Below are 25,291 nucleotides of genomic sequence, written 5' to 3'. Positions count from 1 at the left end.
GCATGTCCTCAAAATGCAAATATTTCAGTCATGCCAGTTTTACAATTTACAGTAAATAACACTATATCCCAATATACAACTTTTTTATGTAAATGCATGAAGAAGGACTGATAGCACTGCACCGGTGGCGCAGCAGGTAGTGTCGCTATCACACGTCTCCAGGGACCTGGGTTTGTTGGTTTGAGTTCCATGTTACTGTGAAGAGTTTGTTGTGTTCTCCCTGTGTCCGCATGGGTTTCCTCTGGGTGCTCCAGTTTCCTCCTATGGTCCAAAAACACACGTTGGTGAGTGGATTGGTAAGTGATACACTGCCTCCTGCCCACTGATTCCAGGTAGGCTCCTGACCACAAACCTGAATTGGATAAGTGATTACAGACAATGAATGTACTTCATTGTTGGACTGTCTGAGAGTGAATTATATCATGTAGTGGGTTTTCCATTCACTAAGGTTTAGCTGCATTATATATTTATTACAAGCTTTTTAAAAAGATGATTATTACTATTGTTATAATGTGTCTTTTCACTAAATAATGAGGTAAAAGCTGGTTTATTTAGAACTATAAAAAATATACATAAGCTTAAATAAATGTAAATATCAAAATACTTTACAAATCAATTTCATAAAACTACATATTTACCAAGAAAACACTAAAGGCAACATTCACAAATCTAATCAAAGAACAGTTTTTATACAATTCCGAAGATATTTTCTCACCATTTGCTGTTCTCCAGTCTGTTTGATTGCTGGAAATCTGTCTATTGTATTTACAAAACCATGGTGTCAGTAAACAAGTAAATAAAAAAAGGTAAAAAAAAAAAAGGTCAGACACACCAAAAAGTGAAAATCATTAAAGAGATAAGGATACTGATTTTATTCCCGTTCCTTATGTGGGTAATAGTGACTTATTTATGTTGGATTTGCTGGATTTTGGATTTTTTAATTGGAATTGACTTCATATTTTACATGAAAGCAAACGCAGACTGAAAGTGCTACAGCATTAAACAACTCATGTTACAAATGAGTTTTTGTGGTATTTCAAGCAGGGAATAAAAACTTATAAACACTTTAAACTTCAACCAAGTACAAACAGCAGTAATTCTTCTCCTCAAACACATCGTTCAGCATTAAAAAGGCAGAGCTTATGAACATAAACAAGTGAAAAATGAATGCAGTTCCCACAATCGTAGATTTCCTTGAGAAAACCCAGCAAAATAGCACAGTAAGGGAGTTGACTGCTAAAGATTGGATTCCTTAACCCCATGTTGTCTGACAGGATGTCGACGTTTTGCCACACTCTATGTGCTAGTCATGAAATACACTATATTTCCATTATAGTTCGATTCACTTCCATGGCCACAGCTGTATACATCTGTGGCCCACGTAAAATAACAGTGGAGTTAGCGTAGTGTAGAGGTCACAGAGTCGATTGCTACAGACCTCAAAACTTTATGTGGCCTTCAGATTAGCTCAAGAACAGTGTGTAGAGAGCATCATGGAATGGGTCTCTATGGCCAAGCAGCTGCATCCAATCCTAGCATCACCAAGCACAATACAAAGTTTCAGATGCAGTGGTGTAAAGCACACAGCCACTGGACTCTAGGGCAGTGTAGATGTGTCCTCTGGAGTCACAAATCACACTTTGCCAGGAGAAAGGTACTTGTCTCACTGCATTGTGCCAAATATAAAGTTTGGTGGAGGGAGGACTGTGGTGTGCGATTGTTTTCCAGGATTTGGGCTTGGCTCCGTTGTTCCAGTAAAAGAAACTCAATGTTTCAGCATTACAAGAGATTTTGGACAATTTCATGCTCCCAACATTGTGGGAACAGTTTGGGGATAGCCCCTTCCCGTTCATATGACCTCAACCTTTATTGAACATCTTTGGGATGAATTAGAGCAGAGACTGCGAGGCAGCTCTCGTCCAAAATCTGTGTCTGACCTCACAAATTCGCTTCGCAAAAATGGTTAAATATTCCCATAAACACACCTCTAAACCTTGTGGAAAGCCTTCTTAGAAGAGTTTAAACGGTTATGGCGGCAAAAGGTGCGCCAACACCATATTTAATTCTATGGATGAACAACGGGATGTCACTCCAAGTTCATATGGGTGCCAAGGTAGCCGAGCGAATACTTTTGGCAATATAGTGTATTTTGGTTCCTGTGGAAGGAGTCTGGAGTCAGAGTCTACTCCTGAAATACCAGAGCATTCAATTTATTCAGAGGATCATTAATCCCCAGAAGTAAATCATAGTAGTGTTTTGAATTAATGGGAATAAATTTATTGTTTTTGTTTTTTTTTCTTTTCTTTTATTAAAGCTGTGTTGCCTTGGAATCCATGGCAAGTTCTCTCAGATGCAGGTAAAAAGGCCCAACTGTTGTGTACAGTGTGTTTTTGGTGAAGAGAAATAACAGCAGTATTAAAGATGTACAGAAGCATTTCCAGAATGTATTTCTGAGCTGAATTACTCAATATCTACTTACATTTCTCCTACTGACTTTAATTTTCAAAAACACTCTCACTACCACCTGACACAAGCATCCAATCAGAGCTCTCCTGTGCTCACAGTTTCACAGACACACCACTGCTCTCCCTGAATCCCCCAGCATCTCCGTATCTGGTACTTTCCTCCACAGCAGTTGTGCTTTGCACTCAGTGAGTTTGACTATCTTCGGGGACTTATGATTATATGCAAATGATACACAAATGATATAAACACTGTCCAAAGAAAAACATGTATCTCAATTTATGTTGACTTTAAGTCATCATTTGAACACAACTGTCCTGTTGTTTGACAGTTGGACTAATAGGAATGCTCAAAAATTACTTGGATTTCAATCTTTTTACACTGACTTCCATTCCATGTTATATTCCTTCTCCTGTTAAGTTACTGTTTTGGAGATACGTGTGTGTGTCTTAGACCCTTTGTGTGACTGAGCAGGTCTTCCTCATAAATTCACCAGTGATTTTATGTACTCCTCTATGTGCTTTATATGTGTATATACCCTATAAGAGTTCTTTGGAGATATACCATATAAAATATGCCTAATTGCACTTTACTTTTATGGCGAGTCCTTAAATATTAGCCAAACTGCAGAGAGCTTTAGAGTTGTTTGTTGATGAATAGCAGAAAAACCTGTGGAATTTATAGCAGGAAAACTGCTGCTGTGGCATGTTGATGCATTGTATATAGGAAAATAGTGTTCCTTTTAAATTTTAAATTTAAATATAATGGTTAAATTCAAAATACTTCAAATGTGCTTCATCTCAATCACAGTTAGCCTGGTTTGCATAGCCTGATAATATTAGTTGTGCTGATATAGATATATTCAGCATGTGTACACACACAGAATGGCATGTAAATTCATTTATTCATTCATTATCTGTAAGCGCTTATCCAATTCAGGGTCGTGGTGGGTCCAGAGCCTACCTGGAATATTTGGGCGCAAGGCGGGAATACACCCTGGAGGGGGCGCCAGTCCTTCACAGGGCAACACAGACACGCACACATTTACTCACACACTCACACCTACGGACACTTTTGAGTCACCAATCCACCTGCAACGTGTGTTTTTGGACTGTGGGAGGAAACCGGAGCACCCGGAGGAAACCCACGCGGACACGGGGAGAACTCACCAACTCCTCACAGACAGTCACCCGGAGCGGGAATCGAACCCACCACTGTGATTGCGACACTACCTGCTGTGCCACGGCATGTAAATTGATTATTTGATATACAACTTTGCAATTGCAAAACACAATGATTCTCTCCAGGGCAGTAGGTAAGTTGTGTGTGTGATATAGAGATGTAATAAATCCACAGACATACAAATGTTTATCAGTTGACATCAGCTGCAGTGGTAATAGGACGCTAATTGTGAGCTAGTCTTGCATTACCTGACTCTCTAATGAGAGTCTGGTACCCTTCACCACTTAACATGACTAAGAACCGCCTACTACTCCTGGAAAAGTCATTTGACTGACACACACAAGGACAAATCACAAGTCTGCTATTTTGTCACGTCATGTAGAAGGAAGCAAATAGCAAATCAGAATGCAACTGGCAGAATCCTGAAGATGAGGCCAACTTAACCCACTGCAAGTATCAGACTCTCCATAAACGCGGAACATCTAACAGTAAGCCAAAAAAAAACAGGCTCCAGTGGTTGACGTTACCAGAACCTAGAGACAGTGATAGCAGGCCACCAGCTGTAGAGCATCAAGGATGATCACAAGCTCCTTCAGTCGACATTATTATCAGTGATAGCAGGCCTCTAGATACCAAGCAGCAGTAATGACAACAGATTTCTTGGTCAACAGTCCCAGCTGATAATATATATATATATATATATATATATATATATATATATATATATATATATATATATATATATATATATATATAATATACATTGTCATCAAAGTATTCTGGGACCCACTGCGACCCTGAACTGGATAAGCAGTTACAGACGATCAATGAATGAATGTATGTTATCAAAGTCACAACAACCTTAATATTAACAAGTAAAACCAGTTTTGACAAAACGTTCTCTGTGCTTCACGACTAAAACACTATGTTTACACATAAACACTGCACAAACATTAGTCTGAGAGACAATATTTTGTCTATAGACAGAATCATTAGGTGCAAGGCAGGAATATACTCGGGACAAGGTGTCAGTCCATCACATGGTATTAGAGAACCTTTTGTCGAAAATGGTTTTACTTTTAATATTAAGCTGGGTGTCATTTGGATAACATTCATTCATTCATTGATTGTCTGTAACCGCTAATCCAGTTCAGTCTCTTATCAGTCACTCGCTTATAATACACTCTAGTAATGATGTTCACCACAGAGAACCAAATGTGTGTGTGTGTGTGTGTGTGAGGGAGAGAGAGAGAGAGAGAGAGAGAATAAATGATTCAGTGTACACATCTTCAACAACAACCTGAATGGTCTACACCTTACAAGGAGTAAAATGAGAAACAGAATAAATTACAAAATTTTTTTGACCACCACCAACATCAACATTTTCTTGCCTACATTTGACAGATCGTTGTCCAACTTTACTTTGTTGATGTTTTTTTAAAAACATATTAGGACAAATTTTTATCTCGGGTGAGTAGCGAGGTTAATATAAAATTCATTCATTATCTGTAACCCTTACCCAATTCAGAATCGCGGTGGGTCCAGAGCCTACCTGGAATAATTGGATGCAAGGCGGGGAATACACCCTGGAGGGGGCGCCAGTCCTTCACAGGGCAACACAGACACACACACATACATTCACACCTACAGACACTTTAGAGTCACCAATCCACCTACCAATGTGTGTTTTTGGACTGTGGGAGGAAACCGGAGCAGCCGGAGGAAACCCACGCGGACACAGGGAGAACACACTTACTCCTCACAGACAGTCACCCGGAGCGGGAATTGAACCCACAACCTCCAGGTCCCTGGAGCTGTGGGACTGCGACACTACCTGCTGCACCACCGTCCAGCCCATAATATAAAATTGGCATCTCAAATATTTTCAAATGAGATTCAAAACATTCAAAACAAACATTTGCAAACAAAAGTGTTATTTGAAGTTACATCAATGTTGTTGAAGTATGAAAAGAATGTAAATGATGCTAATTAAAGAAGAGTTAACAAACTGTAGTATTTATTATTTTACAAAGTTTATACATGTATGGATATATTCATTAATTATTATACAGTCACATTTTACAGTTTTAAACATAAAATGACATTAAGAATGTACTGTTGGTATAAAACGATGCAGCTGTACAGTAAACTAACACAGATCTCTCTACAGTTGTGTAGGTTGTATTTCAGAAAACTGATCCTGATTATGATTATATCATGAAAATAATTTAGCTTTAATTAATTAATTAATTTTTTATTAACCTAGAAATGATTTCCTCTTCACTTCTGAAATGATAGTATATATAGATATGTTCACATTTCAGAAAATGGAATTAAATCTTAAGGTAGAAAACATGATCTATTATATGTAATATCTAATATCTCAATACAATACAACTTTCTCAATCATTTATCATATTCTACAAGTTTAAAATGTCTTTATTTTCTTTTACAGGCTCCTTAAATATTCTTGTAATTAGTCTAATCCTTCAAAAGTTCTAAAATAGAGTTAATTTATACATAAAAACTACAGCTATTTTGGTTTATAGCTAAGTTAGTGTAATACATTAGCAGCAATTCTCACATGTTTCTTCACTTTAGCTGAGATTGCCTGTTACTGTAGCCAGACTTGCAATGGTTCCTGGGACCTGCTCCTCTGTTGTTTTCCCTCTGAGTTTCAAAATAAGTTTCTGGAAAGTTCCACTGAATGCAGGACTGGAGAAGTAGTAAACCAGAGGATTGAGTACACTATTGAAATAGGTGAAGCACACTGAAGAGTAAAAGGCTAGATTGGCTTCGCGGAAGTATGGACACTCATTGTACTGGGCTTTCAGGATCCAAACTGCGATCCGAGAGATGGTGCTTGGAAAGAAGCAGATAATGAAAACCAAAGCAACAACGAAAATAAACTGAACAGCCCTCTTGATTTTGCCCTGGGTGTCTACTGTCTTGTTCTTTAACTGCCATGTTATACATGCAGTACAAAAAACAACAATGCTCGATGGTACAAAGAACTGTATAACATAGAAAGCATTGTGCCAAATGGACAGTGGATTGTTCCCCAAGCATATGTTGAAGCTCTCACACTGGGTGTGATTGTTGTAGTAGAAAAAGTGATCAGAAGACAACAGATATGCCGTCATGGCTATTATACAGACCCACAAGCCACAGGACACCCACAGGGCATAGGTCAGGTTCATTCGATTGATGCGGTGCAGCGGGTGGACTATCTTCAGGTAACGATCCACAGCCACTGCTGTGAGGAAGAAGATGCCAGCGGCCCTGTTGGCTGCCAGGAGGAAAAGCAGGATTCGACAAAAGGCATCTCCATAGATCCAGTCCTTGCCTCTGCGGTAGTAGTCTGCCCGGAAGGGCAAGCAGAAGAGGACCAAGGAGTCAGCTACAGCCAGATGTGCCAGATAGATGGAATTGGGCTTCCAACTGTCCATGTGGAACGCAAACATCCAGAGGGCAAGAATGTTTCCAGAGAGGCCAAAAATGAACTCTAGGAAAAGGACAGGGGGTAGAACCTGGTCCAAAATGGGTGCATCAAATGCACAACACACAGAAGCGTTTGCCATGTGGACAGTTCTGAAGCAAACTATTCTCACAGCTTTGGTCAGAGAACGTCACTTCCCAGCAGTTTTGAACTTTGTCCCATGAGTCTGTGAATCTTCAGGGAGTTAGACTTATGTTTGCTCTCATGCAAATTATGTAACAGTAACCACAATAAAGCCCAGGTGTTGTATGGAAAATGATACCAAAAGGGACTACCACAACAGGGAATTAATTGTTCACCTGACACCAACTGGTGCCCACATTATTATTAATAAAATGATTCAGTAGACTGGAGCACACTACACTTGTCCCTGGGGAGGTCATACCAGTGAAACACAGAGCAAACATAAACAAGAATAAAATTCTTGCCAACAATTTTATTAGTAACACCATTTTAATACTTAATAGGCTTCTACATTGTTCTCAAAAGAGGCAGAAATTTTCATGGCAGGGACCATGAATGCACTGTAAACTTTCCTTAGTGATTCTGGTCACAGATTGCCTAACATAATTGCTGCTGTTCCCAAAGGTGCACTGTATAATTCAGATCTGTTGACTGGGGAGACCATTGTTATATTCATGTTATATTCATTTACTATTTGCTGTGTGACTAGGGACATTATCTTGATGGAACTAGCCATAAGAGGATTTGAAAATTGTGCTAATAAAAGTATGGACGTTGTGAGCAACATTATTTAGATAAGCTGTGGTGTTAAAAATTATGCTCAGATTATATCAGGGGACACCATGAGTAACAAGAAAACCTTCTACTCATTGTTACCACACTACCAGGAGCTTGGACTATTGACAAAAGGCATGTTGGGTCCATGTGTGAATTAGTTTATATGGCATCTTCTTGTTGCAGCAGACAGTAATCAGTTTTTCCAGTCTTTGTTCAGCTGAGGTGAACCTATGCCCAGGGTGCAACATTAAAGTGCATTGTATAAAACAAAATACTGAAACCACCCAATCTAAACCACCGTCCAAGTCACTTTATGATGTTTGATGTTCAAATTCTCTGAATCTGTCTTGATCTGTGCGTACATGGTTTTATGCATTGACTGCTGCTACAATATTGGGAATGTCTACATGTGATTCTAATAAATGGCACAGTAAGTGTGTATGCACCTGTATTCTGTACCTATTTACATTCCTTGAAGGGTATATATCCTATAAGATGCCTCATTTTACTTTGCTGTTATGACAAGTCCCTATATTAGCCAGACTGCAGAATATTGTGGAACCAACTGGTGTTTGTAAATTGATAACAGAAAAATCCTAATGTTGGAAAAATTGTCACGGAACCAGGTGATACCAGCCGCACTGCGTGTAATCTTATTGCGTTTCTTTCTCAATAATTTCCATGTGAAGCATTTCCAAGTCTCAGGTAGCTAGACTTGTTTGCATAGCCAAATAAAATTGCCACTACTGAGGTCGCTAAATCAAGCAGGTCTTGACACACAATACTGGTTTGATGTGAACAGATTTTACAAATAAAGAGACTGAAAAAACACTTTTATAGAACAAACACATTTACAGCATGGGACAGCTTTTATCCAACACAACCAGACTCGGTCCAACACAACCAAACTCTGCAACCGCTTCTTCCTACAAGCCATCAAACTCTTCACACACACATATATACACACACAAACACTGTGATCTTGGACCCTTTTTGCACATATATCTGTGCGTAGTTGGACACTGCATAATTTGCACATGAACTCCTGTACTCTATTACTATTCTGTGGCTGCTACTATGAAGACTGCTGTGCAGATCTTCTACGGATACATGTTTTCTGCATTGTGCTGTACATGTGTGTGTACTTGTATTGTGTTGTACCCTGATCCTGGAGGAATGTTGTTTCATCTCCCTATATATAGTTGAAATGAAAATAAAGCATCTTGAATCCTGAATACAATTGTTTCTCCTGCTGGCATTACATTTTGTTCCTAATATGCAGTTAGGACCTAAAATAAATTCAGCTGGGATCTTCAATGGACAGAAACTACAATGAACAGCAAATTTGTCACACTTTTGAAGGAATTTGAAGAAAACTTTTTCAAGGTTTTTTTTTTATAAAATATATGATACATATAACATAGGGCGGTATGCCTGGTGATAAATATGTATCTCTCTCCATACCAGGAGACATTCCTTTGAGCTTTACTGATTTATAAGGAGGCATAAGAATTCCCAGTGAGCACACCTTAGTCAGGGCAACATGAGTTGAAGATGCTGGCTTGTTGGAGTCAAGATGGACATCGTCTTTTGCAGGGCTGCTTCATAGGCTATTATTCGGATGCTTTTATCAGTATACCCAGTAACTAAACTCTTGATCACTTTACACAGTTCACCGAAAATTGCGACTGTGTCTCGCGTGCCTCTCACTCCTCACTCCAGACGCATGGAAATGAGCGGAACAGACAGGAAGGAGAGTGTGTCTGGGCGTGCAAACACGCACATGATGAATTGGCTGTGGTTGACTGTTTGTGCCCCTGCCCCCCACTGATACATAGTGCTAGCGGTGCTCAGATATGCCCCATTCATCTTGCTGTGATACCCTGCAATAGCCCTGCACCCCCACTTAGGGATCCACTGCTTTATAGGATTATCAGTAGTTAAGGCAGCATCTACAGCTCTGGGGAAATGCTGTTCTCTCGTTTGTTTACATTCAGAAGCTCTCTTTTAATGTGGAATGGTACGTTTGAGGAAAAGGTTTTTTGTATGTGCCTGAAGTTTAGTTTGTATGTTTTTATTCAGTGTACAAAAACTAGTTTGTAACTCCAGTTGTTTAGTTTTGTAGCACTTTTGCTGTGTTTACTTTAATGCAGTTACAGAGAGTTCCACTTTAAGTTATAACTGCAGCAAAAGCAAGTCAATATTACCCACTTGTGGAGCAGGAATAGCTTGCTTTTTCATGCCTTCAGAGAGAGAACTTTCATATTAGATTAGTTTTCAGCATGCGAGTTAGCAAATAGTGCATTTTTTATTTGATGAAGGTGATCTGTTTCAGAATGACATTTTTCATAGTACAAGGGTCACTGGTTTTAAATGTATGAAAATGAAAATAATTATTTTCTATGTTACCATCACTGTATGAACATGCCTGAGAGTTCTCCAAGATCATCAAAAGACTGAGTTTTGCACCTTTTTTGTAAAATGGCAGTCCATATGTTCATTTCAGATCCAAAGCCTTACAGAATCTCTGCAGATACACTGGAATGGTTGAGGCTCACCTCATGAATATACAAGGGTTGGACAATGAAACTGAAACACCTGTCATTTTAGTGTGGGAGGTTTCATGGCTAAATTGGACCAGCCTGGTGGCCAATCTTCATTAACTGCACATTGCATCAGTAGGAGCAGAGTGTGAAGGTTCAATTAGCAGAGGGTAAGAGCACAGTTTTGCTCAAAATATTGCAATGCACACAACATTATGGGTGACATACCAGAGTTCAAAAGATGACAAATTGTTGGTGCACATCTTGCTGGCGCATCTGTGACCAAGACAGCAAGTCTTTGTGATGTATCAAGGGTCACGGTATCCAGGGTAACGTCAGCATACCACCAAGAAGGACAAAACACATCCAACAGGATTAACTGTGGACGCAGGAGGAAGCTGTCTGAGAGGGATGTTCGGGTGCTAACCCAGCTTGTATCCAAAAAACATAAAACCACGGCAGAATAAAATGTGCACCTCAACTCTCCTGTTTTCACCAGAACTGTCCGTCAGGAGCTCCACAGGATCAATATACACGGCCGGGCTGCTATAGCCAAACCTTTGGTCACTCATGCCAATGCCAAACGTTGGTTTCAATGGTGCAAGGAGCGCAAATCTTGGGCTGTGGACAATGTGAAACATGTATTCTCTGATGAGTCCACCTTTACTGTTTTCCCCACATCCGGGAGAGTTACGGTGTGGAGAAGCCCCAAAGAAGTGTACCACCCAGACTGTTGAATGCCCAGAGTGAAGCATGGGGGTGGATCAGTGATGGTTTGGGCTGCCATATGATGGCATTCCCTTGGCCTAGATGGGCTAGATGGGTGTGTCAATGCCAAGGGCTACTGAACCATTCTGGAGGACCATGTGCATCCAATGGTTCAAACATTGTGTCCTGAAGGCCGTGCCGTGTATCAGGACGACAATGCACCAATACACACAGCAAGACTGGTGAAAGATTGGTTTGAAGAACATGAAAGTGTAGTTGAACATCTCCCATGGCCTGCACAGTCACCAGATCTAAATATTATTGAGCCACTTTGGGGTGTTTTGGAGGAGCGAGTCAGGAAACGTTTTCCTCCACCAGCATCACATAGTGTCCTGGCCACTATCCTGCAAGAAGAATGGCTTAAAATCCCTCTGACCACTGTGCAGGACTTGTATGTCATTCCCAAGATGAACTGATGCCGTATTGGCCGCAAAAGCAAGCCCTACACCATACTAATAATTATGGTCTAAAACCAGGTGTTTCAGTTTCATTGTCCAACCCCTGTATATATTATTGTATTTTGAGTGCATGCAGTAGCACAACAGATAGTGCTGCTCCAGGGTCCTGGGGTTTGGGGTTCAAAGCCACCTCATGTCAATGTCTGAAAATTTTTGTTCTCCCCATAGCTCTTCATATATGTCCATAGATATGTGTGGATGATGCCTTGTAAAGGACAAGTATCCGATCAAGACCCCCACAGAGCTGGTATGATCAGGGTGGTGGATCATATGCAGCACTGCAGTGACACTGATGTGGTGGTGCACCATCAGTGTGCATTACCTTCTAATGAGAGGATCAGAACCTGCAGTGCTGCTAGTTTTCAAAGTCTCAACTCAGTTAGACACACTTACCTTGTTAGTCATCCTCTATATCTTCAACAATAATCACTGGACCCTGCTCAGAAGGCTGGATGTGTTTGGTTGGTGGACAGTTCTCAGTTCAATAGTGACAATGAGAGGTTTAAAATGAAAGCCTGGCTGAGTTTAATCCACTCGTACCAGCGCAACACACACAAACACCACCACCACGTCAGTGTCAATGAAGCATGGAGAACAATCCACCACCCAAACGACCCATTGAAGAGCATGGTGAAAGAAGGCAAAGTATGCAGAGTAACAATTAACTCAGTAGTTGAACTACAAAGTGCTCCTGTACGGTCAGCAAAGCTGATGAAATGGACAATGAGTGTAGATACATACAATGTGTTCCTAATCCACCAATCGTTCAGCGTATCTAAACGTCCATTGACTCATTTCAGTAATTAGGGTACTCATCATTCATTTTTGGAGGATTACATGTCTTTTTATTATCATTTGGAATTAATGGCTACAACATACCATGACAAGTTCACTGTTCTCTTGTATCCTATTTATTCCTCATCAACCAGGGCAGACCCTTAGTAATTTGTGGCCATTGTGATGATCATTGTGACTAAAAATACATTCTTAATAGCAGCCTATATTTTCACTCAGGCCATAGCTAAAGTCAGTGATTTTTTTCCCCCTCCCCACTGCCATCACATTCTTTTTAAGACATAACTAAACGCTGCACCAATAAAAATCAAACTTTAAAAGATGCAAAGGTGCTCCAAGAACAACTTATGAACAGACAGATGTGATAAAAATAATCTGTACCCGAGAGTTGTGACATGAATTTGTAAAGAACCATTCAAATGAAGGAGGTGGCGTTTAAAAAAATAATAATACAAAAACAAACAAACAAACAAAAAACTACTGGACATAACTGTCATAGTAAGCATTTCACTTTGACAAATCTGGGTATGTCTGTGATAGGCAGTCATCGAGAGGCAGTCAAAATTCAGTTGAATTGAATAAACTAGATTGTGTTAATATGTCCAGTTACTTGTACTATGATTTCTACATTATTTACCAAAATGTTCTGCACTTTAATGCCAGTCACCTTCATTTAATTTCCAATGTGGTAAAGTAATAAACCTGAACAAAATGTGTATCAGAATCACATACTGCATTATATGAAGGTAAAAGAATGTTATGCACAGAAAAAGCCAAGGAGACTGAAATTTATTAGCCTACAATTTGCTTGAGTGAAGTGTTAGGGATATTCACATCATATCAGACCTTTGGCAACCAAGACAGGAAGCAGCTATCTAGAAATGGGGAAAGTAAATGCCAAGGATGAGGCCAAGTCCATCGTTTGTTTATACAGTAAATAAAATAGATATAAAACGACTCAATGTGTAAATTTGGCTATGTTGTGTCATGTCGCATCCATTTCGGTAAAAGTGCACATCAGGTTTTTCACTTTTTGACTTCTCCAAGATCGTCAATGCTATCGTCATCCACCTAGAGAAAGAGAAACTCGTCTTAACACAATATTTTTTTCCTCAAACACAGGAAACATGGGCTACATTAATAATAAATAAACAAACAAACACCAGGGTTAGGATCTTGTGTATATTAAGCAAACAGATCAACTCAATCTTAATTCACTTTTAATAAAAACATAAAAAAGGCGGATAATGAAAAGGACTCCATCCGTTACCTCAGGCCATTTCTCCTGGATGACATCAATTATGTCATCTGTAAAGTCTCCCTGAATGATGATCTCATCCTCTGCTGTCACTGAGGCACCACAGGAGAATTTCTGAGCAAAGAACCTCTGTGCCTCTTTAAGGTCAATATCTGAGGGTGGGAGGAACAAACAAAAATAAAACCACACTGCTATAGAAACGTAGTGACGGGTGGTATGTAAAATCATTCAGATTTAATGCCTCTCTTACCAAAGGTAGCCAAGCCACACACTCGGGTGACATATTTCTTCTTGGCTCGTGGGATTTTTGCTATCGTCACTTTCTGGGGAACAGTCTTCTTCTTCTGTTTGATTTGACCTCGACCACCTGAGATGAGATTGAAACGATATTCATAAATAGACTGGATGTTATACAGGCATGGTGTGATTTGTCTCTTTATTCTCTTATAAAATCTCCTTTCCCACCTCTTTTCTGCTTCTTCTTCTCTTCCTCCTCTCCAGCAGGAGGCACCTCTACACCTCCTCCACCACCACCACCTCCACCACCTCCTCCACCTGTCTCCTGTTTGGGTGCATTTCCTGCAAATACACCAGTTTGAGTCTTTCCCTTGCATCTTAAATAAATGAGAAAATACATAAACTCTGAACTGTATGTGGTTTCAGTATATGACAAAGAGGGGAAATGCAGGGTTTACCCATAGTCATTCTAGCAAACACATCTGGGAAATTCTTCTCAAGCCACTGTCTGCATTTCGCTGGCTCAGGCATGTACTCACAGTACTATAACAACAAGAATATTGTGTTTTCCTTAGGTTTTAATAACAGGTACAGAGGTATAATACCAAATCACTGAATCTCACAACAATGAATATTTGCAAAAAGACGTAATATAACCAAGTAAACCAATTTCTTCCCTTATGAGAAAGAAACGCAAGGCAAAGTTGTTCTTATGTACTCACCTCTGTTGGCAAAGAGCAAACTGAAAAGAAGGGAAGGGAGATGTTAGACTTACTAAGACAAAAACTTAGAGTATCATAAACCACAGTCCAAACAAAACCATATACATAACTGATACATACATAACTGATATCATAACAGAGACATCTTTTTTCTCAATCCACTGGCTCAACCCATCATGACTCATTTGAGTAGCAGTTATATTTCTAATGTTTTAAAAATACATATCCTATAGAAAATTTAAGATATGCCTACCTCCACAGTAAAGCACTTTCAGTGGGTACTTTGCATCTGGGTCAGCTCGATCCACTTTGTTCTCTGGTGAGCCCGACTCTGCATTCTCAGTAGTAGCCATATTGTGTTATTCTGGAGTTTAAAATATACCCATCAGCATTTTTCATTTGCAGTGAGAATATTTTACAGCACAAACTAACAATTCTGCATCAGCTCTTTTTGTTGTTGTTTTTTTTTTACTTTTTCATGCACTTTGAATGCAATGATTTCAGTACACTCAAGGCAGATGATTTACTGCCTCATCAAACTACACAAAATGGTTAACACCAGGTGTTTAGGTGAATCCTACCCATCTTGCTTAGTGTCGTACTTTAAAAATAATAAGTTAATTTTATTGTTTCCCAAAACCAACAAATCTGAAGATGTCATCAGACCAGCACTGGCTGCAAAATTTCAATGATTAGCATTGGGCAGACCCTCTGATGTGATTGCTAGTTTTAACAGATATTTAAATGCCATTTATAGTTTGCTTCAGAAAACTGTAATGATTAGACAACACTGACCTGACACAAAAATAACTACTACTTCTTCATTTTACCAGATGTTTAAAATTAACAAAATTAATTCTATATTTCTGTGTAATATATAATTATGCATTGGTGTAAATGTGTAGGGGTGGGTGATACAGCAAAATTACAGTACCACAAAGCCTGCCAACACTTTCATATTATATAATCCACAGAATTCAGTTTAAAAATGAGCCTGACAAAAATCATATCAGTGAACATTTTGCAAGCTAGAAGACATATCATGAGTGAATTAAGCAGTCACTACCATGGCTGAGCATCTCAAGTCTGAAACTGCAGTGTTGCAAAGGGGAAGATACAGAAAACCAGGTTTCTGTTTTTCTTTTAAATAATCAATAAAACCTATACCAGCGGAGATAGAGAGAGGGGCTAACTGAATTGAATAACTTATTTTAGATTAGGGTTATTGATACATTTAATGCATTAGGCCTTATTTGTTTTCAAATAAATGCCTATAGCTAGACAAGTATAATGCCCAGACGTATATTACTCTTTTTCATATAAACAACAGGAAATACAGCTAACTCAGAGCAGGAAAATGGAACACGTTCTTTTAAACTCGATTCAGACGTCAGTGCTGGGTTTAGTTACAGCAAATCAGCTCAAAATATCCTGCTGCTGCACTCAGAGCCGGTGGATTCATATTCTGCTAAATGTGAATAAACTGACAGTAGGAAAAAAGTTAAACCTCCTAAAAAACAAACAGTAAATGAGCTGTGAGTTAAATAAAGACCTGCTGAGTTTCTCTATCTCACTGTCCAACTGCCACCCATTCATTAGCCATGCTGCTAACTCGCCAATTCACACCAAACACGTTTAAGTTCAAGCCGAAGAACGATGGCATGGAAACACATACCTGCTAAACACTTTCAATGTTGCTTTCTTTTGAATAAAAGCTCGAGCATTATTACCTTAAACCTTTAAAAGGCTTTTTGTTCAGTCAAAATACACAAACACTTTCCAGAGCACACCTCTACAGTCTGGAGCTTTGGGTCCTGCCAACGGCTCCGCACCTTTTTTTTTTGCCCGCCTTGATATTTATATATATAACGACCAATATTTGTTTACTTCTCCGTTAAAACGTATAGGAAAATTTGTCGTTTTCGTGTGGAATACACATTTTTAAAAGAAAAAATGTTGAAACCATGGTTTAGAGTGGAAAAACGAATAAACTCGTAGATTCTTAGACTCATAGGCTGCATCCCAAATGACGTCCGACTTCATTCCTAGTGCACTCAGTAGGGCACAATGACTCATGACTTAACGGCATTTGTAGCCAAAATACTGCATTATCTGCGTAATATAAAGACACTCTTAACAAATAACGAACTTTACATATCTATATGTTATATATGGGGCACTATTTGAGTGCAGAATCCATAGTTTTAATGACCGGTATTGTGCACTATATAGGGAGTGGTTTGCGATTTGGAATTCAGTTTTAGATTTTAATGCAGGCGGTTAGTGAGGTTTGCCTTCGCAAAAGATTTCAAAACTCAGAAAAAGAGCGAAGCGATAGGGGTTTATTTAACAACACCAGGAATTAGACGAGTGTGTGGAAGGGAGATGCATTTTTACCACTATACTAACCTGTCGTAGCATTTAAAGCGTCATAACGGCATTGTTTACTCAGAGTGTTTTGATTTGAATGCTGCAACCAACGTTAATTGGAGAAGTATTTGTAACGTTACTCGATTAGATTAGGATAGACTGACAACAGACCGACAATTAGAACAGGGTTTCTAATCTCATGGTCGTGTTATCTGACAAAGTCGACAATGTTAAAAATTTCGAAGAAAAGATGGATGAAGATACAGGGTTAGACCACTCCAAAAGCTTTGGAATCCGTTTCGCCCCCATGTCCACAAATGGTAACCGGAGATATGTGCTGCATATACAACACTTTTACTAAAATGGTGGACATAAACAAAACTAATCGCACACAAATGTACGTTAAACATGTTTTAAATATGATTTTTCAGGTTTACCATATGATCCCTGGCACAGCACCCCTGTAAAGAAGGTAAACACTTTTGTTTTGTAATCTTTTTTTTTTTTTTAAGTATCAAAATATAAAGAAAATAATAATTTAGCTTGAAAGAGACAGTTTAACAAACTGTGTTTTCACTGTTAAAGCAAAAATCTAAATTGTTTACATATGAAAACACCAGCTGCCCTTTGTGTTATTTAACTAAACATTTCAGAAAGAGTGGATCAGAATGGTGCAGAATGACTTAAAAAAAAATATAAGTACTTTTACATTAAAGTTGCATTACATAAGATTTGTTTGTTAAAACTTAAAGTTGTTCCATTACTGATTCAAGAGTAAAAACTGTCTTCTAAAATACAGGGTTCTGCTGCTGCCTTGAGTCGCCCTGTGAAGCCTGAAATAGCACAAGTCAGAGGTCTCAGGTCAGATTTGGTGAGAGTTTAGGTTACATTCTGGGTAGGCTCTGGACCTACCATGACCCTGACTAGGATGAAGCAGTTACAGAAGATAAATGATTAAAACAGATATCTATATGGTTGCATGTGGAGCTATATGAATCAAGCTGGCTCATAGAGTTTGTAGCACTGGCTCGCAGGGCACTGAGCAGTACTTTGTGGGGCACAGAGCACTTGATTTCCAGGCATGAAAAAAGTGAGTCAAAGGAGACTTGTTTGGAAAATATTTCAGCTTTCCCTTTTCTTTGAAGGCACAGTATTTGGTTATTTCTGAGAGTGAAGATAAGTTTTAAATTAAAAGTTAGGACAGCAACATTCATGTTTTTAATCAAAACTATTCTACAGTAAGTTTGCATGTTGAAAACCAGTGTAATGTGTTTACAAAGCCCCAGTCTCTGTAAATGGGTATAAAACCAAACTGTCTCAGTCTTGTATGCTAGGGTTCTCTGTTCATGGCAGAGGAAAGGCATCTGGAGTTTTTTGGACAAAGTAGAGAGAACTCCAAATGTTTGAAAGCAAGAACTGAGATGAGGATATTGCTCTAGTCCTGTTCCATAGGTGCATAATACTGATTTATTGTTGCTGTTTCGGATTATTTAAGCTGGAATGTCTCCAAATTCGTGAAACTGTTAACTGCATTACTTGAAAGTGTTATAAAATTAAAACAACTCAAGTTGCAAATGAGTTTCTGTGGTAATTCAAATAGCCACATTCAAACAGCGGTCTGCCCCTAAAACATACAGTTCCACCTTACATGACGCAGAACTTCTGAACATAAACAAACCATATAGAACAGTGTTTCCCTACAATCGTAGACATCCCCTTTAATCACTAACATGTAAATTTATTCATAGTGTTCTGATGTGAAATTTTGTCATTTTATGCACTTTGAGGGTTTTTTTTTTTTTTACATTTTAACCATTATATTATGCATAGTTTTATTTTAGTATTTGAGGAGGAAAGATTGTTTTTTGTTTTTACAGAAATAAAATTTTTTTTTTTTTACGTCCTTAATGAATGAGTCGCAAAATGAAACCATTATCTTTCTTATAATGAAGCATGCAGATGACACCAACATGACAAGACTGACAGGAAGGTGCCCCCAGAACTCTTCTGATCACATATCATCCATGTCCCATATGCAGGGCTCTAAGGTAAGAGAGGCTATTGTTACTGTTACATGGTATTTTATGTTTGGAATGCAAAAGTAATGTGACACACCACTGTCAAGTCGATGTGTTTTCTGCCTAACTCTGTAATATTAATAGAATTGTAAGTTGTTCTGAAGAGACTGCCAGTTGAATGCCATAAATGTAAAATGCCACAACAAATCTGTCTCTTACTGGATGGTTACTGTACTGTTAGACTTCCGCAGGTGAGATGGAGATTACCACCATCCAAAAACAACGCATCGAGCTTCAGCTCCTGGTAGCAGAGCTGAAGGACCGTGACCGTGAGCTGAATACCATGGCTGCAGCTCACCACAAGCAACTGCAGGCTTGGGAGCAAGACAGACAGAGAGTTCTGGCCCTTGAGCAGCGATGTGCTCGCCTAGAGGGTAAGCATTCTGGAATAGTTTGGTAAGGACAGAATTGGTATAATAATAGATTCACAGAAAGTAATGCATCTAAACATAATTATTTTTTGCATAATTAATACAAGCTAATGTGAACATGCATATAGGTTGTGTTGATGGATACTCCTCTGGTTCTTTGTTTCATTTACTAATTTATAAATACCCAAATGTGTGTGTCAGTGTTTGTCTGTGTGTGTGTGTGTGTTTTGTAATGCCATTTGAGTGTGACCGGAAGCTTTGTTAGTGTGTGCATTTATAAAAATATATATATTTATTTATTTGTTTGTTTGTATGTATGCTGTTATTGTCAATAGATGAACTACAGAAGCGTAATGAAGTGATCCGAGCCATTAGCAAGCGCTTGAAAGTTGTGGAGGCACGAGAAAAGGATAGTCAAAAAGAGTTGACAGCAGCCCAGCAGCAGCTGCAGAATCTGAGCCAGAGGCAGCAGCACAACAGCCAACTGCAACATGACCTAGAGGTACTTGTTTGGTTTTTATTTTTTATTTTTTTGTAATGTTTTTCTGTAATGTTTATGAATGAAAATCCATGCATCAGGTGTTCAGAGTTTTATATGACATTTATGTCCAGTGTACACTAGCATTCAGAAATCTGCATCATGATCATCTTTATACAGTATTATTTTATCTGAGAATTTTTTGGGCAGGCCTGTAACGCTGCTGTGAGGATTTAATAGCCACAAAGCATTGTCAGTAATCAGTAATTTTTGAAAACACAGATTGCAGGCTAACTTATAACAAACATTTCAAATGCAAAGTGAGCCAAATTTTTGCTTTTCTTTATTAATTCTTGATAAACGTTGGTCATTTCCAGGAGAAGAATCAGGGTCTGAATTCGACCATCATGACCCTGTCATCTCAGGTCGGTCAACTCCAGGTTCATGAAGAAGAGCTCAGTTCCATGCTCAAACTGAAGGTAATTCTTCTTTTTTTGCTGTTTCTCAAACATAGACATTTTCTTGTAATTGAAGTCTCATTTTTTGTCATTCACTGTATTTGCATTTTATAAGGACAAAGACCTGATTGAAGCAACCAATCACATCTTATCCTTAACGAGTCAGCTGCAGGAGACAGGTGCATGTTTGAAGGAGGCACAGACGCGTGAGAGCATAATGTTACAGGAAGCAGAGAAGTTTAAACGTCGCTTCAGAGATGCCAAATATGATAGCATTCAGCTGAAAGGTAGAGTATGTTTTTTATTTTTATTGCATGCATCATGCTCATCTATCGTTGAAAGTCCCAATATAGCACCAGCAGGGGTCAGTGTTGGTTGTTTTATATGATGACCATTCCGTTCTATTGTATTACATTCAGAGAATCCATAGCTTTTATTATAGGCCAGTTTTTTTAACAATATGGAAGGTTGAACCTTTGGTTTGCCCTTAAATCATAAAGAATAACATAATAGTAATGATTTAATACTGTAATAATAATAACAACAATAATAATAATAATAATAACTGAAATAATTACATCATTTTTTTCCAGATGTGCTTCAGGAAAAGACTATAGAGAACAACAGTCAGAGGGAAGAGCTCATTCGACTTAAACAAGAGAACCAGCTACTCAGGAAAGAACTGGCTCTAGCAGGTATCGCAATGACCTCTCCCACTGATATAATCAACTCAGAATAGAAAATGACCTGTAATTGTAGACCATTGAATGTTGTACATTTTCATGATACTGTGCAGTGTTTTGTGGTTATACCATACCTTTAGGCCTCTGTCATATTGCATAGTTTCTTTTCAATGTCTTTCAATTGACTTCAATTTAAAGTCAAGTCAGCTTTATGTTTAGGAGCACTTTTAGGCTGCAAGAGCTGGCCAAAGTGGTGTACGGTTAAGAGCTTAAACAGAACTTAAAATATATGGGAATGTAAGTTTTTAAATCGAGTTTGAAAACATCAGTTGTGGATGACAGCCCAATGAAACATATTCCACAGTTATGGGGCAGTAAAAGAAAAAGCTCAGTTACCTTTGAAGAAGAAGCTAACTGTAGTTTTAAGGGGGCTTCTACAAATTTCTACAAGTTTCTGTTGAGATGTAGATAAAATTGTAAACAAAATTTATGTGTTTAAAAAAAAAAAAAAAAAAAAAGCAAAGGTTTTAATGTAACATAATATTACCTGTTATACTATGTTTTTATATATAATGCATATATTTTTTATTTTGCTTGTGTACAATTTATACTATAAACTCTATTTATACTATAAACTATAAATGTAATTGTTAATACAACTGACTACATTTTAAAATATATTCTAGCACAAACCCTTATCAATAAGCTGTTATGAAACAATGAATAAGGCAGCGTATTTTTCATTTATTTAATAATTTTATTTAAAACATATGTGTTTCCTCTGACCCACATGAACATTCTGGATTTTTTACTTTATTTCTATATTGATTTAATTTACAATTATTGAGATTATTGTGCTTTCTCTAAGTGCTTTTCTATTTGTGGTGCTCTGTGTTGTTCAGGTGAGGGTGAAAGCTGGAAGGACGAGTTACTTGGACTTGCCCGATCAAAGCAAGAGCGTACAGAGTCTGAGCTTCTCTGCCTTAGACAGGTAATTTCTGCCCCAATAGGTTCCAGTATATTTCACCAAAAATGACTATTGTTTCTAACAATGATATTCATAGAAAACAACAAACTTTGTGTTATATAGTTCTTGTTAACATTTGTTTGTCATTGTTAGCATGAAGTATTCCTTTAAGTGTCAGCTATAAGTAGGTCAGAATGCTGTTCTTTTTCTTGCTCCGGTGTAGTTTCTGGTTATTCTACATTCTTCCATTTTTCCTCAAGTGACTCAGTCAGCCTTGAGCTTGATCATGTCACATGACATATCCATGAATAAGCAGAGTTGTGGAGCTGTTTTAATACATTCATTCATTCATTATCTGTAAGCGCTTATCCAGTTCAGGGTCGTGGTGAGTCCAGAGCCTACCTGGAATCATTGGGCGCAAGGCGGGAATACACCCTGGAGGGGGCCAGTCCTTCACAGGGCAATAAACACACTCACACATTCACTCACACCTACGGACACTTTTGAGTTGCCAATCCACCTACCAACGTGTGTTTTTGGACTGTGGGAGGAAACCGGAGCACCCGGAGGAAATCCATGCGGACACAGGGAGAACACACTCAATTAGATGAAATTTACTAGGAAGCATCCAGGGATTTACGTGCTTAGAGCTTTATTTGGGCCTTTATTTAATAAGAAATACAGTTTCTATTTACAGCACATGTATTCCTTCACATCAGGGGGCTTTGTGGATCTTGATGCTTACTTCTGTCTACAGGTGTGTGAGAAGCAGCAGAACGACCTGCAGCTTTTGAAGCTCAACCTAGAGAGCACCAGAGAGACAGTCAGATTCTATGAAAATCATAGGTCATATCAGAGGTAAGTGCATGCAGATAAAATAAAATACTGACAGACTCTACTAAATCTCTAGACTCAACTCTGGTTCACAGCCCCTTAAAAGTCAAGACTTGATTCTTAAGAAAATCTCAGTTATGAGGCAGTTTTTATCATGAATTGTAGCTGACAAAATGACCACACATAATCTGAATTGTCTTTGTGACCTTAGGGCCAGCAATGTTGGGGGAACCGCTTTAGAACATAATTTTCCTCAAGGAACAGATATTGAAAAGTCAGACCAGCAGTGCCAGAGCAGAAGCATAGATGTACAACTTTTCACATCCCAATTTGAAAGGATTAATGCAGTCAGAAAGCCTTCACAACAAGCTACAGCACAGTCAGCTGCAGAAACCCCTACCAATTGTGCCACTACATCAACATATGAGGAAGAGAAACAGGCTAAATGCAATAGCAACAATTCAACATCTAGTATTTCACTACAGTGCTGTGATGACAGTAGCTGTGAAACAGGGGAAATTTTCTCTGAGGGGACTGACTGTAAGGAAGGAACTGAAGTGGACTTGGTAGCTATCATCAATTGTGATTTAGAGGCAAAGAACTCAGTGCTGGTTATAGATGTCAGTCCAAAAGATCTACAGTGCTATAGGTAGGGAAGGCTCTCAAATAGAGCAGTTTAAACAACTGACCATCAGTTGCAACAAATAATTTATTTATTAGTGTAAACGTAGTTTAGTGTGTTCTTTGTTATTAGTGATTAGTGTAAACGTAATTTAGTATGTTCTTTGATAACATGAATAACCTTCACTTCATTATTCAGCCCAGGAGATGTGACTTGTCTGTATGTGGAATGCCCCACACCATCACCGCGGAGTGGGAGAAGCCCTGTCCTTATAGAGGATACATCATTTAACAGCAGTGTCTGTGGCAACCAGGTAGCCAACCCCATAAATACACTTGGTTGTAACACTTACTCTTTTTGCATTTTTGTGTTTATATGTGTTTATTTTGTCATGGAGTGCAGTAATGTAATGTTTTTTGGCTTAGGCGCCATATTGGGGACAGATTGTTTGGTTTCGAAGTGCAGCAGTAATGTAAACGAATTAGCTCCACACAGGACCACTAACTGTGCTGCAGAATCTTATAACACTCAAGCACAAAAACCCACTGTGTAGTATAATGAGGTAAAAAAATTGGTTAGCCACATTAGCATTTTTGTCATAGGATCTAGCAGAAAACTGTTATTCATACAAAGATCATATACAAGCTTCAGTAATCATCTTATTCCACTCGTGTTTAGGTTTAGTGTGTAAGAGACTACAGAGACAAGCCACATGCAAACAGGGAAAAAAGACTGAGACAAAATTATAAGTAAATAATCTGATCACACTGTTCACTCTAAGAGTGGAACACATTCTAAACTATTCCTCTGGTTTAGCTTAAAGTTTAATAAAGCAGTTCTCCTTGCCTGAAAGCATGCAAATCTCTCCCTACATCCTCCATAGGGCCCAGACATCATAAAATAACGATTTGTGCACTCACGCAGTGCGTTGTATGTCAAAAATAATATTTGGTGTGCTATAAGGTTCAATGAGCATTGACTGACACAGATGAACAGAGCTCTCTTTACAAACATGACACGGGTGAATGGGCCAGGGGCCTATATTAATATCTTTTTTCATTTTAATGCCTAAATAGTCCTGAGAAACTATAATTGTTATAAGATGAAAATTGTGTGCATGTAAAAGAAGGCTGGTTGTTCATGTTTTGTTGCAGCAGGAGGAGTATATCTCATCCACAAGTCGTTTGCAGCGTTTACTCACAGAGTCGCAAGAAATGGTAGCCAGTCTGGAACGCTCATCTGGAAAATCTCAGAGCCCCACCCAGAGCCCCACCTCCCACTGTAGCTCTGTCTGCAGCCACCGTGTTAACCATAACAATGGCGACATTCATAACCACGCCCAGCCGCCCAGAAATAGTCAGGAAGAGAGGGTAAGTCTTGTGATTCTTTATAAAGTTATTTATATAATGACACCTTTTATTATTGTTGAATTAGACCAAAACCATGTAATCTGAAACAGAAACATATTTTTCTGTTTACTGTTTCAACAGGATAACAGTTCTCAAATCCAGAGTGACCAGCAGTTCCCGGAAACCAGCAAATGTGGTCATGAAGTCCTTTGATGTAACTTTTCCCTCAAGAACATGTGACAGAGGACCTTAAAAACCACGCTCACATAGTCTCTGACACTACCAGCCCATTTCACTGCATCTACTAATAAATCATTTTAAAGGAAACTAATGGATATTTCAATTTACCAAGATCATGTGTTTTTAGCATTGTAAATATGACAAAAAATGTTTTTAATATCATAACTTTTATGTG

General features: G+C 38.5%; 3 protein-coding genes across 10 annotated transcripts; 1 reads left to right on the top strand and 2 right to left on the bottom strand.

The window, feature by feature from the left end:
* Positions 1–6,242: 6,242 nt before the first annotated feature.
* LOC136674272 (hydroxycarboxylic acid receptor 3-like) lies at positions 6,243–7,226 on the bottom strand. The gene has a single exon (XM_066650187.1). The coding sequence runs from the start codon at positions 7,224–7,226 to the stop codon at positions 6,243–6,245; it is 984 nt and encodes a 327-aa protein (XP_066506284.1).
* A 5,247-nt stretch (positions 7,227–12,473) lies between these two features.
* On the bottom strand, positions 12,474–16,511 carry denr (density-regulated protein). 4 transcript variants are annotated; one of them, XM_066650902.1, is made up of 8 exons: positions 16,397–16,501; positions 14,920–15,030; positions 14,667–14,686; positions 14,403–14,487; positions 14,173–14,286; positions 13,958–14,074; positions 13,720–13,859; positions 12,474–13,520 (listed from the first exon to the last, which is right to left on the bottom strand). In XM_066650902.1, the coding sequence occupies exons 2-8, from the start codon at positions 15,017–15,019 to the stop codon at positions 13,476–13,478; spliced, it is 621 nt and encodes a 206-aa protein (XP_066506999.1). In that variant the 5' UTR covers positions 15,020–15,030; positions 16,397–16,501; the 3' UTR covers positions 12,474–13,475. The 4 variants fall into 4 exon arrangements, with proteins under 4 accessions (XP_066506999.1, XP_066507000.1, XP_066507001.1 ...); XM_066650903.1 differs by having other exon boundaries at positions 16,457–16,480; XM_066650904.1 differs by lacking the exon at positions 16,397–16,501 and adding an exon at positions 16,219–16,247.
* A 431-nt stretch (positions 16,512–16,942) lies between these two features.
* Positions 16,943–25,236, top strand: ccdc62 (coiled-coil domain containing 62). 5 transcript variants are annotated; one of them, XM_066651174.1, is made up of 15 exons: positions 16,943–17,356; positions 17,468–17,508; positions 17,836–17,907; positions 18,989–19,084; positions 19,296–19,488; positions 19,821–19,987; positions 20,341–20,442; positions 20,537–20,708; positions 21,015–21,116; positions 22,007–22,095; positions 22,829–22,929; positions 23,117–23,554; positions 23,726–23,840; positions 24,685–24,897; positions 25,018–25,236. In XM_066651174.1, the coding sequence occupies exons 1-15, from the start codon at positions 17,236–17,238 to the stop codon at positions 25,087–25,089; spliced, it is 2,094 nt and encodes a 697-aa protein (XP_066507271.1). In that variant the 5' UTR covers positions 16,943–17,235; the 3' UTR covers positions 25,090–25,236. The 5 variants fall into 5 exon arrangements, with proteins under 5 accessions (XP_066507271.1, XP_066507270.1, XP_066507272.1 ...); XM_066651173.1 differs by having other exon boundaries at positions 24,682–24,897; XM_066651175.1 differs by lacking the exon at positions 17,836–17,907 and having other exon boundaries at positions 24,682–24,897.
* Positions 25,237–25,291: the final 55 nt, after the last annotated feature.

The sequence above is a fragment of the Hoplias malabaricus genome, chromosome 18 (assembly GCF_029633855.1).
Source record: "Hoplias malabaricus isolate fHopMal1 chromosome 18, fHopMal1.hap1, whole genome shotgun sequence".
In the NCBI taxonomy this organism is placed as follows: domain Eukaryota; kingdom Metazoa; phylum Chordata; class Actinopteri; order Characiformes; family Erythrinidae; genus Hoplias; species Hoplias malabaricus.
This window is presented reverse-complemented; position numbering and strand designations above follow the sequence as displayed.

What these genes read in the sequence shown, in the direction of transcription:
- ccdc62 (XM_066651173.1), top strand. Translation starts at nt 17,236, where the DNA reads ATGGTCGTGTTATCTGACAAAGTCGACAATGTTAAAAATTTCGAAGAA. An exon ending in CCCATATGCAGGGCTCTAAG is followed by an intron (nt 19,085 to 19,295) that starts GTAAGAGAGGCT and finishes CTGTACTGTTAG; the next exon opens with ACTTCCGCAGGTGAGATGGA. An exon ending in GAAATAGTCAGGAAGAGAGG is followed by an intron (nt 24,898 to 25,017) that starts GTAAGTCTTGTG and finishes CTGTTTCAACAG; the next exon opens with GATAACAGTTCTCAAATCCA.
- denr (XM_066650901.1), bottom strand. Translation starts at nt 15,019, where the DNA reads ATGGCTACTACTGAGAATGCAGAGTCGGGCTCACCAGAGAACAAAGTG. An exon ending in TTTGCTCTTTGCCAACAGAG is followed by an intron (nt 14,488 to 14,666) that starts GTGAGTACATAA and finishes TTGTTGTTATAG; the next exon opens with TACTGTGAGTACATGCCTGA. An exon ending in GTTTGCTAGAATGACTATGG is followed by an intron (nt 14,287 to 14,402) that starts GTAAACCCTGCA and finishes GTGTATTTGCAG; the next exon opens with GAAATGCACCCAAACAGGAG.
- LOC136674272 (XM_066650187.1), bottom strand. Translation starts at nt 7,226, where the DNA reads ATGGCAAACGCTTCTGTGTGTTGTGCATTTGATGCACCCATTTTGGAC.